This window comes from Mizuhopecten yessoensis, unplaced genomic scaffold (assembly GCF_002113885.1).
Source record: "Mizuhopecten yessoensis strain PY_sf001 unplaced genomic scaffold, ASM211388v2 scaffold11111, whole genome shotgun sequence".
Lineage (NCBI taxonomy): Eukaryota > Metazoa > Mollusca > Bivalvia > Pectinida > Pectinidae > Mizuhopecten > Mizuhopecten yessoensis.
In genome coordinates, this window is record NW_018408885.1 from 422,641 (window position 1) to 437,957 (window position 15,317).

At 32.6% G+C, this 15,317-nt stretch overlaps 1 protein-coding gene across 1 annotated transcript in view; it reads left to right on the plus strand.

The window, feature by feature from the left end:
- Positions 1-5,104: 5,104 nt before the first annotated feature.
- LOC110466005 (leucine-rich repeat-containing protein 74B-like) overlaps positions 5,105-15,317 on the plus strand; it is a 16,363-nt gene continuing 6,150 nt past the window's right edge. Inside the window, exons 1-3 of the mRNA XM_021522238.1 lie at positions 5,105-5,353; positions 12,613-13,009; positions 15,104-15,294. Coding sequence (XP_021377913.1) covers positions 12,613-13,009; positions 15,104-15,294 — 588 coding nt within the window. The 5' untranslated portion in view covers positions 5,105-5,353. The remainder of the gene's footprint in view (positions 5,354-12,612; positions 13,010-15,103; positions 15,295-15,317) is intronic.

Sequence of the window (15,317 nt, forward strand, 5' to 3'; positions counted from 1 at the left end):
TCAGGAGCGGTCAGGTAAACAGCTGGGGCTAGTGCTGCAGTGAATAAACATCACATGTGAATTGGTTACCTACATTATGTAATAGTTTCTTGAAACCTGCATTACTGTTCTGGATGATGACGATAAAGAATTAATATGGTCATTAGATTTCTTTTTTAACAAATTATGAGAAAAAAACAGGTAGCTTTACACTATAAGTTCCAAGACGTATCTTGGCAGATACGTCAGATGTAATAACGTTTTGCAATAAATAAGAGAAATGGTTATTTCTCCACTGTATGAAATATCGGGACGGAAATTCACAGCTGTCGCAGGACCTGATTAACAGCTGCACTAGCAACATTATAGATCCCTTTTTTTACAACCCTTATTGTCGCCTTTTATTACTTGAAAAAAAAATACCTTACATGTACCTTCATGACTGATACATTATAATTCTAAAGAATTTTCGGAGGTAGATTCTGAAGCTTGATTCCTCCTAAATAAGCTAACTACAAATTTATACCAGAACAATAGAATACACAAACATTATTTCTTCACTTTATCCTCAAATTAAATGTGCAGTGTTTTTTTATTATTATTTAATACCTACACAAATATTTTGAAAAATGGCACAAATACTGTACATTATGCAGTTAACGATTTGTGTAAATGATAAAGGATATATCTAGACAATAACCACAGTTTATATTGCAGTACAGATGATAATATTATTGAAATTGACGTTATAAAATGAAATATCTTAAAGTCGTGTGTCCTTCATTCATATTGTACCTTATTTGACCTAACCCATACCAAGGAATATTCTGTTACAAGGGAAGGAGGTTCTGATTTTTACATTTCCTTTCTTTGCAAATGACATACCAGCCTCTGTTCTTTGTTACATGTGCCTGTATTGTCTGCACAACTTTAACCTATATACTAATAAACTACATAGCTTTTGAGGTTATAATTTACAATACAAAGTTCTCGTGGTCTCGTGGTCTCGTGGTCGTCCTCATTTCCCTCTATGTTCAACTAGTATGCGATTCCAGCATCTGTTACGAAAAAAGTCAGAGTAGATTACCGTCATATTTTTTGTTTCGTGTTATACAAGAAACGCCTATATTTTAATATCAGCAGGTTTTTCTCTGTGTTTAATCCATGTTTGTGATGTCTAGCTTTTAGTTTTGCTATGTCATATGATTGTATATTCTATATTCTAGTTTTAATTTCGTGTTTGTGTGCTGACGGTTATGACTCGGATAGACATATTTTTTCTAGTTTTGTTCGTTCACTAAAATAAGCGTATTAAAAGTTGAACAGAGGTGTACAATTATTGTTCCTTTATTCACTTTTTCTATAAACAGTTATGGAAGTTATAGAAATAGTAAATATAAAATGAAATAAATATATCACAGGCAGCTTGAACATACTGAAGTTTTCAACGACGAAGTAAACTGTGATCTGCAAAGAAGAAGCCATAAATTATCTTACTGATATTTGCATAATATTAATGGAAGTATAAGTAGATTTTACGTATTTCTACCCAGGCTCGATTATGGCCGGGACGAAGACCTGAAAACATCGTAAGCACCATCAATAAATCATTTACGCCGGCTCCGTGAAATGTAAGTAGCTATACATGGACTTCCTTTGTCAAAATAGCACGGTAGCGTTGATAAGCGCACGGTAAGTAAGATAATTACACTATTGTTCAAATATGTTTTGGTATTGACTCCTATGATGTTTGGATTGTAAATACAGCGTTTGACAGTTTGATGGATACTGTATGCTCTTTAGGAGGTAAAGCTAGCAGAGAAGTACATGTATAAGGAGAACTTGTACAAATAATGACGAATCTTGATTTCAGTTTTCTGGAAACCTCATTGAATATTTGAGTCATGTTCATTTCACATTTTGCAAAATTGCAAACTCCAGTATACGTAATTATGGTTCATTATCCCTTTTTTTGGTTCGGTATACTTCATTATGGTTCGATTTACATTGTACTTAATTTTGGTTCAGTATACTTAAATATGGTTCAATATACCTAATATTTTGATTCAGTATACTTAATTATGGTTCAGTATACTTAATTATGGTTCATTATACTTTATTATGGTTCAGTATACTTTATTATGGTCCAGTGCACCTAATTATGGTTCAGTATACTTAATTATGATGCAGTATACTTAATTATGTTGCAGTATATTTATGTATGGTTTAGTTTACTTAATTATTGTTCAATATACTAACATTGTAATTATGGTTCAGTATACTTAACTATGGTTCAGTATACTTAATTATGATTCAGTATACTTAATTATGATGCAGTATACTTAATTATGGTGCATAGATTTAATTATAATTCAGTATACCTAATTATAATTCAGTGTACTTAATTATGGTTAAGTATACTTAATTATAGTGCAGTATACCTAATTTTGGTTCAGTTTACTTAATTATGGTTTAGTATACTTAATTACGGTTTAGTATACTTAAAATGGTTTAGTATACTTAATTATGGTTAAGTATACTTAATTACGGTTTAGTATACTTAATTATGGTTTAGTATACTTAATCATGGTTCCGTACACTTAATTATGGTTTAGCATACTTAATTTTGGTGCAGTATACCTATTTATGGTCCAGTATACTTAATCAGTGTTCAGTATACAAAATTTTGGTCCAGTATACTTAATTATGATTTAGTATACTTAAGTTTGGTTCAATATACTTAATTACGGTTTAGTATACTTAATTATGGTTCAGTATACTTAATTATGGTTTAGCATACTTAATTTTGGTACAGTATACTTAGTTATGGTTCAGTATACTTAATTATGGTTCAGTATACTTAATTATGGTTTAGTATATTAATAATGGTTAAGTCTACTTAATTTTGGTTAGGTCTACTTAATTTTGGTTTAGTATACTTAATTATGGTTCAGTACACTTAATTTTGGCTTAGTATACTAAATTTTGGTTCAGTATACTTAGATTTGGTGCAGTTTACTTAGTTATTGTTCAATATACTTAATTATGGTGCAGCATACTTAATTATGGTTTAGCACACTTAATTATGGTTCAGTTTACCTTATTCTGGTACAGTTTACTTAATTATGGTTCAGTATACTTAATTATGGTTCAGTATTCTTAGTTATGGTTCAGTATACTTAATTATGGTTTAGTATACTTAATTGTCGTTTAGTATACTTAATTATGGTTCAATATACTTAATTATGGTTCAGTATACTTAATTATTGTTCTTTATACTTAATTTTGGTGCAGTATACTTAATTATGGTTCAGTTTACCTGATTTTGGTTCAGTATACTTAATTATGGTTCAGTATACTTAATTATAGTTTTGTTTACCTGATTTTGGTTCATTTTACTTAATTATGGTTCAGTTTAATTAATTATGGTGCAGTATATTTAGTTACGGTTCAGTATACTTAGTTATGGTTCAGTATACTTAATTGTCGTTTAGTATACTTAATTATGGTTTAGTATACTTAAATTTGGTGCAGTATACTTAGTTATGGTTCAGTATGCTTAATTATGGTTCAGTATACTTAATTGTCGTTTAGTATACACAATGTACTTAATTATGGTTCAGTATACTTATTTATGGTTCAGTTTACCTGATTTTGGTTCAATATACTTAATTATACCTAATTTTTGCTCAGTATACTTAATTATGGTTCAGTATACTTAATTGTCGTTTAGTATAATTAATTATTGTTCAGTATATTTAGTATGGTTAGTTTACTTAATTTTGGTGCAGTATACTTAATTATTGTTCAGTTTACCTGATTTTGGTACAGTTTACTTAATTATGGTTCGGTATACTTTATATGGTTCGGGTACCTAATTATGGTTTAGTATATCTAATTATGGTTTAGTATACTTAAATTTGGTGCAGTATACTTAGTAATGGTTCAGTATACTTAATTATGGTTCAGTATACTTAATTATGGTTCAGATTACCTGATTTTGGTTAAATATAACTTAATTATACCTATTTTTTGCTCAGTATACTTATTTATGGTTCAATATATTCAATTATGGTTTAGTATACTTGATTTCGGTTCAGTATACTTAATATGGTTCGGTGTACCTAATTATGGTTCAGTATACTCAATTATGGTTCAGTATACTTAATATGGCTCGGTGTACCTAATTATGGTTTAGTATACTCAATTATGGTTCAGTGTACTTAATATGGTTCAGTATACTTAATATGGTTTAGTATACCTAATTATGGTTTAGTATACCTAATTATGGTTTAGTATACTTAATTATGGTTTAGTATACTTAATTATGGTTTAGTAAACCTTGAACAGTATATACTTAACAGATTCAGTTTACTGAGTTATGCTGCAATATATTGTCCATTAAAACGCACTGTACTATTAGTAGTGTTTAGTGTAAATATCTGGATATTATTTCCTTATTGTTGAGAACTTTTTCGGGCGAGATGAATAGGGTTACTGCCGTCCGTTATTTTTGCCACACACAGCGCTACTAATTATATGAAGACCTCCATATCTATGTGGTCGAATGCATGTTAACTATTAGCGTTGAATCAATAAGTCTTATTTTCTGTCGGGTACATATTTACACTGCGAACATTCATGCAAGTCATTTACCTAAAGGTGTGAAACACAGGCCACACTATCCCGGTTACTGTGTGATCTACTCGAGTCGAGTACCAGTCAGTGGCTGCTACCACATTACGTGTAAATCTACAACACTATTTGTATACTCATCGATCATCAAGAGAAGTCATTTAATATCAACAACTAAAAGCACATTAAATAAACTAACAAGAACGAGAAAAACTCATTAACATAATGATAATACAATAAGGTGTCAATAGATTACAACTCTATGTCATATACTTTTATCGATTATGGATTATTGCACATATGTAAATCTACCTCGCCACTTTGTGTATACAATGAAGTTTGCCATAGTCTTTTAAATCCGTCTTAAATCTGTGACCAACTCTCCGTATACAGCAGCACAGGTAGTGAGGTATATTGTTTGTGTATTACATTAACCCTATTTAGCTTTGTGAGTTAATCCTAGATACCAATGGGCGACGCTGCCCTGGGTTGGTAAAAACGATATACAGCCACCACTGGGTCGATAAAGGATATCTCTGGTGATATTGTTTCTACCCGTTTGTGACATCACAGCAGCGGGTGACCAGGCGAACATCCGGCTTATCTATTTTCCTTGTTCATTTGACTGTTTAAGAGCAACCCGTGGATAGCTCCCGGGTTCCGTAAAAGTTATCCTGTTCTACACAACCAGAAACCAATGGGTCCTTAGGACATCCTTCATAGACAAACGGAAATCAAGGTACGGTTTTTAACGTAGTGACATTCAAGATACAAGTGTATAAAGAGTATGTCTTGTTAAATCTAACTTATATGCTCAACTTGATTTTCAACTATTTCTTTTATATTGACAATAAATATCGTTGTTGCAAGAAAATCACGATGAATGACTCGTACATTAAGTTTGTCAAATAATATGAGTTGTTGATATGCACAGTCTACAATGACAGGATATTTTGAAATACATTTTTGTACATATATATCGGGACGAACACATGAAAGAGAAAATGGAAACAAACAATTACTACGAACAAAGTATAGAACAATTAATTTAAGACAACCGAATCATAAGTATCGGATAATCTGTACGAATTTAATAAATTTAGCCTTTAGACAAGAATATCCGGAAGTTTATTTGTATATAAAAATATGTGAATGTACACTTATTTGTTAATATATATGTATGACGAATACCGATACTTGATCGAATATTTTGAACAGTATGTACATCATTTAAAGGCGATTCTAGACGCCCATATACATTGCATGTATATATATATATGTTTATGTCATCAATTTTGGAAAATATAATAATTATAAAACATTAAAAAAAATAGCCTTAATTTTATTGCAGAAAAAAATGATATAATTAAAACATCAATGCACAATACGACCGATGTGTGAGAGAATCAATAGAAAAAATGATGGCACTTGTGTATAATTACACAGTAAATGGTAATTAATATAAATGATTAGTGTATAATGTGGCACACCGGACGACACTGCTGGATACGGTCCGGTTTACATGTGACTCCGGAGGTTTATATAAATTAAAGGGGATTATTCATTTTTCCTTTTTTTCTCGGTGTCTCGTCGGAATAATGAGTTCATTTTATCACACTTATATGATAATGGATAATTGCTTGACTTAATGTGTCATGCAATCCTAACAGTAAATAGTTCTAACTGTAACCCCCAGCCAACACTTAAGTGTGGATAATAACTCAACTTGTTATAGTCCGTCTAAAAGACGTTAACTCTATACAGGTAATGAGTTAAATTGTATTCAATTTCACACCAATATTCAATAACATTAACATTTATTGGCACTTAAGGTAAGTAATATTTTACTGTATTCCTGTGTTAACCGAACATTTAATGGATATGAGAGTTTGCGTTATGGTCCATTAATCATTAAATTATAAAAAGAAATATAACCTCAGAAGACAACATCCTAGTACTCCTGAACTGTTTGACCAAATACACGTATGCGATAAAAGTGTTGTAGCATAGTGAAGGGAATACCATGAGGAATATCTTTTAAAGTTATTTATATCTATGACCTGAATAAGAACTTATTCTCTAAAATCAGATGTTCTCATAAAAAGCCTCCGAGTGATTCGGTCATGAAATGTTTTCTTTGTACTACATACATGCTTTTGAAATACAACGTTGATTTCTTTGACGTGAAAACCTTTTTGTCTCCATTTCTGTGTAGGTATTCTCCAAGGCGACCTGCCTACACCATGTCGAATTGCTCAACCTGTAAATGGATTTTACATGGTACAAATATCTTTTCGCACAACAGAAATATTAGAGACACAAGTATCAAGAAGACAAAAGTTGCAAACACTTCAGGAAACAAAGTAAAAAGGTTAAACTGAATCATGTTTATATGTCAAGTGTTTTAAATTAGGATGCACTCAGGGGTCACATTACCAAAGCTCTGAAATCAGTGGTACACTGTACCAGAGCCGTCAGTAAATAGCCAGACAAAACTGTTTATACAGCGTGCATACAGATTCAAATGTTCGGTTGTAGTAGTTCACGTCTACTTTTATTTTTTTGGTGATACGGTCTTGTTAATCAATATCAATGTAAATCATCGCCATACTTTGAACTTGTACAGGGTACAAGCTAACAGTTCTATAAATGGATCGCGCTTGTTCTTACTGGAATGTCTTTTCCGTGTATTCAGCCACGGGAGCTGTCTCAATAGATGTTTATCCCTTACAAATGGTGTACAGAAATCAATGACCTGTTCTCAGACACATTGATATGCAACGATGTGTGAAGGCAATACATTGGTATGTACAGTCTATAATTTGATATTTGATACAATGAAAGACCAGAAATTGAATTTGATGGTATTACTACAAAAAATATCGGACTCTATCATACAGCACTTGAGCTCGTGGGTGGAATAGTTCAATACTACAACGATGAAATCAATTAATAAATAACGAATTTTGATCTATAAAGATGTATAGAGAATATCAAAGGTGTTTGGATATGATTTATATCGGAAAAAGGTTATTCTCAAGCGTAATCCTCGTTCTATATTTGGAATAAAGTCACATAATTCTATCTAAAATATAATCAATACTCAATAGCTAGACGTCTGGTTTTTCCTTCCGTAATTTTGTAAAGTTTACATTTCTATCTTTTTGTCGACAGTTTGGCGAAGCTTTACTGGTTTTGAGTTCGAGTTACATGTATATCTATCTTTATTGACAGTTTGCCAAAGCTTTACTGGTTTTGAATTCGAGTAACATGTATATCTATCTTTTGTTGATAGTTTGGCCAAGCTTTACTGGTTTTGTGTTCGAGTTACATGTATATCTATCTTTTGTTGACAGTTAGCCAAAGCTTTACTGGTTTTGAGATCGAGTTACATGTACATCTATCTTTTGTTGACAGTTTGGATAAGCTTTACTGGTTTTGAGATCGAGTTACATGTATATCTATCTTTTGTTGACAATTTGGCCAAGCTTTACTGGTTTTGAGTTCGAGTTACATGTACATCTATCTTTTGTTGACAGTTTGGATAAGCTTAACTGGTATTGAGTTCGAGGTTCATGTATATCTATCTTTTGTTGATAGTTTGGCCAAGCTTTACTGGTTTTGTGTTCGAGTTACATGTATATCTATCTTTTGTTGATAGTTTGCCCAAGCTTTACTGGTTTTGAGTTCGAGTTACATTTATATCTATCTTTTGTTGATAGATTGCCCAAGCTTTACTGGTTTTGAGGTCGAGTTACATTTATATCTATCTTTTGTTGATAGATTGCCCAAGCTTTACTGGTTTTGTGTTCGAGTTACATGTATATCTATCTTTTGTTGATAGTTTGGATAAGCTTTACTGGTTTTGAGTTCGAGTTACATGTACATCTATCTTTTGTTGACAGTTTGAATAAGCTTAACGTGTATTGAGTTCGAGTTACATGTACATCTATCTTTTGTTGACAGTTTGGATAAGCTTAACTGGTATTGAGTTCGAGTTACATGTACATCTATCTTTTGTTGATAGTTTGCCCAAGCTTAACTGGTATTGAGTTCGAGTTACATGTACATCTATCTTTTGTTGATAGTTTGCCCAAGCTTTACTGGTTTTGAGTTCGAGTTACATTTATATCTATCTTTTGTTGATAGATTGCCCAAGCTTTACTGGTTTTGAGTTCGAGTTACATTTATATCTATCTTTTGTTGATAGTTTGGATAAGCTTTACTGGTTTTGAGTTCGAGTTACATATATATATCTATCTTTTGTTGACAGTTTGGCCAAGCTTTACTGGTTTTGAGGTCGAGTTACATATATATCTATCTTTTGTTGATAGATTGCCCAAGCTTTACTGGTTTTGTGTTCGAGTTACATGTATATCTATCTTTTGTTGATAGTTTGGATAAGCTTTACTGGTTTTGAGTTCGAGTTACATATATATCTATCTTTTGTTGACAGTTTGGCCAAACTTTACTGGTTTTGAGTTCGAGTTACATGTATATCTATCTTTTGTTTACAGTTTGGCCAAGCTTTACTGGTATTGAGTTCGAGTTACATTTATATCTATCTTTTGTTGATAGTTTGCCCAAGCTTTACTGGTTTTGAGTTCGAGTTACATGTATATCTATCTTTTATTGACAGTTTGCCCAAGCTTTACTGGTTTTGACTTCGAGTTACATGTATATCTATCTTTTGTTAACAGTTTGGATAAGCTTAACTGGTATTGAGTTCGTGTTACATGTATATCTATCTTTTGTTGATAGTTTGCCAAGGCTTTACTGGTTTAGAGTTTGAGTTACGGTTTTGTTACCACTTCGGTATTCTCTTATTTCCAATAGCACTGAGAATTAAAACAAATAGATTTCTCTGTACCAACGGAATGATTTAATTTCTCTGTTGGCATACAATTCGGTGTACGATGTGAGGATATAATACATGTGTGACGTCGTTAAATGTTGTGACACGTGACTAGATGATAGCTTTCACTCTCTGAGTGCGATTATATTACAATGCGCCGATTGGCTTGGAGCGGTGAAACCTTAAGCCGTTTTGGGATAAAAACGGATTGCCGTAATGATATTTGTATGAATTATATATTTCGACGTCATATGTATAACCTTGTTGATTTCAAACAATTGTTTGCATACAATTGTTAAGATGTTGTGATATCAGACAACTGATCCAGTTGATGTGACATCATGCGGGTTTTTTTGGGTTAAATTTTTATATATTAATAGAATTTGCCAACTGTTATGACATCATACGATTGTTCCAATTATTGTGATGTCATAAGGTTGTTGCTTTTGTTGTTTTACGACTTATCTTTAAAACAATGTAATATATAATTGAGACGTATTTTGAAAAAGTTTTCATGTAATGAGACAAAATTATGGTCAATATCTAAGAGATATATCATATGATGGTGTGACAGAGAAATCTCCAACCCGAGGAATAACATTTTTGATTGTCCAACCCGAGGCTTTGCTTTGTTTTTCTCCCATCACGTTTCACTTGGAAATCCGCGAACAAGTGGTAATTGCATGAAATATACTTGTAAGAGGCTATCTCCCCATAGGGGTTGACGAACTGGTCTTTCCCGGCAAAAACGGGAGACACCTGTGAAGGATGGGAGAATACATATATCTAAAATCCATTCTTAAATTTCTGATAGTTACTGTATATTGTAAATATCGAGTCGTACTTGTATCTCTGCGACTAAACAAAACACACACAGTAATACAAACAGTGTCGTATTTCTATCTTATCTTGTTCGTTGATCAGTTTCATTAATTGAAATTTTAAAAAAAATCTACGTCCTCATCGGTTGGATCCTAATCAAGTCGAGGTCGATGATTTGTAATATTGATTTTACTATTTCACAATGTTTTCTACCAAATGCGGTAATATCCGAAGTTCAATTTTGATAATTCCGTAATTTTTAAAAGACTTTTATTACCTCATATTCACCTGAACAAAAAGTCTACGTGTGTAAACACTACTGTAGGTGCTGATACAGGTTAGGGGTAATTTGTGTATTTATATCACCGTTATATTCCTCGCATTTGTTTTACATTACAACAAATCTGTACATTTTCTTTCATACAGATGCATTCAGTTACCTATTGTTTGACGTACTCGTGTAGAGAGCTAATCTGTTACAGTTACCGGTTTATCATTGACCAACATGCCGCCAGCTTATGATACATTATAACAGGGCATTTACATTAAATTAGGTTATATCCATAAAGGTATAATATCATAAACTAATCCCACTTACCATAAAAGCCGGGTATATACCCTGTCACCGATATACCTTTAGTTTGTTTTCTGACACCTTGCATTTGATATCATGCCAATGTCTTAGATATGAAACATGTGGTATTTAGGTGTGGGAAGTGTTTCATACAAACAACATCCGGTAAACTAATGCATTCATTTAAAAATCTTAGCATGTTTTTTGAATACCACCACCGATCAGTCAATCCCAATTGTGGTGTACATATTTGGATTTGTGTTGATAGTATTAAAGTCATAACACACATATTGTAATATATATCTGAACACCAAGGCTAACAGGTAGGTTCATCTGTACCAGATTGAAACACAATTTGGAGGAATTTTATATATAGTTTTATCCTTAAACGTAAATGTGTCATAGTTTATGACTATGTGTATTTTTTGGGAATTCGTGTGATTCTATATTTTGCAGCATAAATGATTGAATTTAAACATATGATATAACAACAAAATATATTCGTATTTAGTGATACTTTAATACAGTTATTACAATATAATATTAAAACAATGTACGATATATATAGTATTTTATACCATAATATAATCACCATCACGTCGTTGATAAAATGACCACGATTTAGGCCGGTATGGTTGAAAGACAATGTTTTGATATTACTAGATCACTTGAACTGTATATACCAATTATTGGTTCGACTTGTTTGTAGAGCTTTCATAGACTTCCTATACATAAATGAGATTTATCAATCCACAGAGCCTTAGTTACAGGTTTGATTTGTGTCAGTGTTACCTACAAGTATTTCTATAGTGTTTTCTATACTTTACTCGTATAAGTCAACCACGGTGATATTTAAACTACTTTCAAATATCATCAAAGTCTTGCAATTAATACAACGTGTCCTTAGATGTTTGAATTGTCAAAAGAAATATGTGTCCTGTACCATTGGCTGTGGCTTTTTGAAGTCCACATGCATAGACAATCATGTGTCACGATTCTGCGTTTTATAGTAACTTCTTTATATTTACAAGTATGCTGTATACCTACTCATTTGTTCTCTTTCTATAGTTTAATAATGATATTATTTCTGGAATCTCCGCCTGGTTCCATTATTAATATGAATATTAATATAGTTCAATATGGATATTTTCATCCGACACGCACCAGTATGAAAACTTTGTACAATCTGGTTTGGTGGTTACAACGAATGAACAACGAATATGAACACTTAATTATCAGTTATAAATATTTCCAAGGATATAAAAACAAAGTTATGAATAATTTGAATCGATCGTTGTATTTATAAACAAATTGGCTATGGTAAAGTTCATTGAATGAGAAATGAGGCCCACTCAAAATGAGTAACACTTCAAGATCATTTCGATCAATCACCCAATGAGCTCGAAAAAGGGCCATATTAAATCTTATCGTTACAAAAATGACGCAAGTATGCCAATACAAGCATATTTATACCATGACAATTGATGACACAAGCATGACAAAACCAGTGCGATATTAAACAATATTTTTAATATACAATTGATTTGTTTTCACTCGGCATACTTTGTTATAAAAAAAAACACTTAAGTACCTACTATATCAGAATAAGTAATCAAAGGAAATTTATTTTTTATTTTTTAAATTTGTTTTTGTTTTTTTTGTTTTTGCGCATAGAATTGTGATTTTCGCGTAGGATCGGCTAGACATGCTAGCGGTTAAATGATCCTATAACCTTTGTCTGTTACAGATGGCGGCTGTTACAGGGGCCGTCTCGGGAACGAGCACTCCCTTCCGGGAATGCGAATCTAGAAATGGCTCGGACAGTACACCAAAGCGAAGAACTCCCTCCCTCAATGGAAGTGCTAAATTCAGACGAGTTTCCTCAGGAAGAAGTGGACAGAGTGGTGCAAGTCCCCACAGTGTCTTGTCAGTTGAAGACAAAATGGCAGCATTACAAAATTTATTTTCTGACAAATTGTTGATAACAGAACTTAGAGGACAACATGGTGCAACTCGTAAAGTGGAAAACGATTATAATGTCGATGAAGAAGACGACGATAATTTCACTATGTCAGATTATCCGATGGATGGACGTTACTCCAAGGAAACTGATTACGAAACAGATCTCGATATGGACTATGAAGGTGTGTATTCTCTATCATCAGCTTTAGTAAACAAATATAATTCTCATATTAATATCAAGAGTTACCTACAAGTGAACATCGCTTAGTTATCAATATATGAATACATATTTTTGATAGTGCTCCTTTAAAAACATGCCACTGCACGTTTGGAAAAAAAGACGTATTGGATTTCAATACAGATGCCGTAAGCGGCGACCTATGTGGTACCCCAGCACAAACGGGGATTTCTAGTGTGTTTCTTTATTAAGGGACATTAACGAAGATAAAATTTATTAGCTGTCCCGCTAGTAACACATGTAACATCTATCTTACTTCTCGGCGGTATCTCTCCAGCCTTATATCGACGTGTGACCTTGGAAACAGAATTGTTAAAGCATAATTATAAACGTTTCCAATGTCAGTAACGCGGGTTTAACAGTCACGTAAAATAAAATTGAAGAAAACTGAAACCAGCAAAAACACCTTCTGCCTAATATAACGAAAGCGATCATTTTCTATCTGTTCAGGTCATTTCCCCTTCTAGCTCCCAGACGAACGCTGGTATCAAGTCTATCTTTATTTTTCGTCATGATAACTTAAATTTCTGTGTGTCAAGTCTTAACTTCACAGCGTTTTCGTGTGTTTGGTATACACATTACGACCTTGATGTGACTGTGACCTTTGGCCGAACAACGAATGCAATGTAGTTATGCTTTTCATTGTTTTACTCAACTATCTCCGGGTTTGGAACTGATGTAAATAGATTTACTTTATATGAACATTTTGGAGGAAAAATTCCCCAAATTGTATTCATTTATCTGCCATTGTAAAGGATATCAGACAAAAGTCCAAAGAATTATTTGTTGTGTTTCCGTTGCGTCCTGCTCTCAAAAATTCGGAATGATAGGTAGGAACAATTTTTATTTTTGCAAACGATTTCGCTTATATATAAGAGGGAGACGACATGACTATACTTACCAGTACTTGTCATCTTGGAACAGAAGACTCTTACACCTGGTCCTATTCTCCTTGTACTTTTCCGAAGATCGCCATGTCAACCGTTCCTTTGTTCATATTTTGCCCTAGTTTTATCTAATTTGAGTTCGAATTAGAGTTTTGTTGACAATTCGGATTTGTTTTAAATTTACTACCTTTAAACATATCATGTTTATAATAAAGAAATGATAAAGGAGAGTAAGGTAAGGCAAAACAAAAAGCAACGAAGATTTGTTGCCTCTGTAGAATCTTTGTTTTTGTTATCATTAATGTGACGAAGAATACCTCATAATTTGACATTCCTTCTCAGTAAATAATGCAGTGTTGTTTTGTCATCGTATACGTAGCTCCACGTCATTTCCATGGGGTTATTTTTTAAATCACACGCTAAGCTGAATCTGTATTTCTTCGAAGGAGTGAAAGCAAAACCACGGGTTTAAGGCATGTTCATCTGGTAGAGTGCCATTAATCCGTCAATACTGTTAGGATTACAGTCAGCTATGTAGGGCAACGAGATTGGAACCTTTCGTAGCATACTTATTCATATTTAAATAATTAATGCATTGGCAGTAACACTCTTTTCAAAGGCATAATACATTGTCATGTTTATATTAATCACGTCAATAAAGGAAACATAGCAATCAAAATTAAAGTACAGTGTTTTTAAAAATATTTTTCGGTTTTGGTTTTGAATGCTTTTCACTATATTTACATACATAGCTTCCTGTAATGTTTTATATCATCATTTTTTGGGTAGTTTTACCGTATTTGTTGAGACCTTAATTATTAACAGTTGCCAAGCCAAGCCAAATGGTTGCAATTTAATACCGTTTAAATATACTATTCAAAACGACAACGCTATTAGTTACTATGCAATGACTGTTATGGGATAAAACAAATTAAATTATTACTAACTGCTTTTCAAACAATTTCAGCAGCATATTATACATTCATGTATACATATTATACATTCATGTATACATATTATAGATATTATTTTGTATGCTATTCTCTAACTGGATATGAATATATTCGTATTTTTTTGTATTTTTTTCTGTAAAGTCGGTTATCTTGTTGGATGAATTTCTAAAAGACTACGTGTACTGTTATATTTTACAGAGTGGATACACGAAGAGGAGATCCAACTGGAAAATGATAAATCAGGGGATAGAAAATATATTCACATGTGCAATGAAACTGGTGTTATACCGGTTACTTATTTTATTAAGCATATTGAGGACAAGGAATTCCGAATGAGATTCCACGGCCTGGGGCCTCTTGGTGCTAAAGCTATTGCATACCCAATGAAGGTGAGATATGTTACATACCCCCG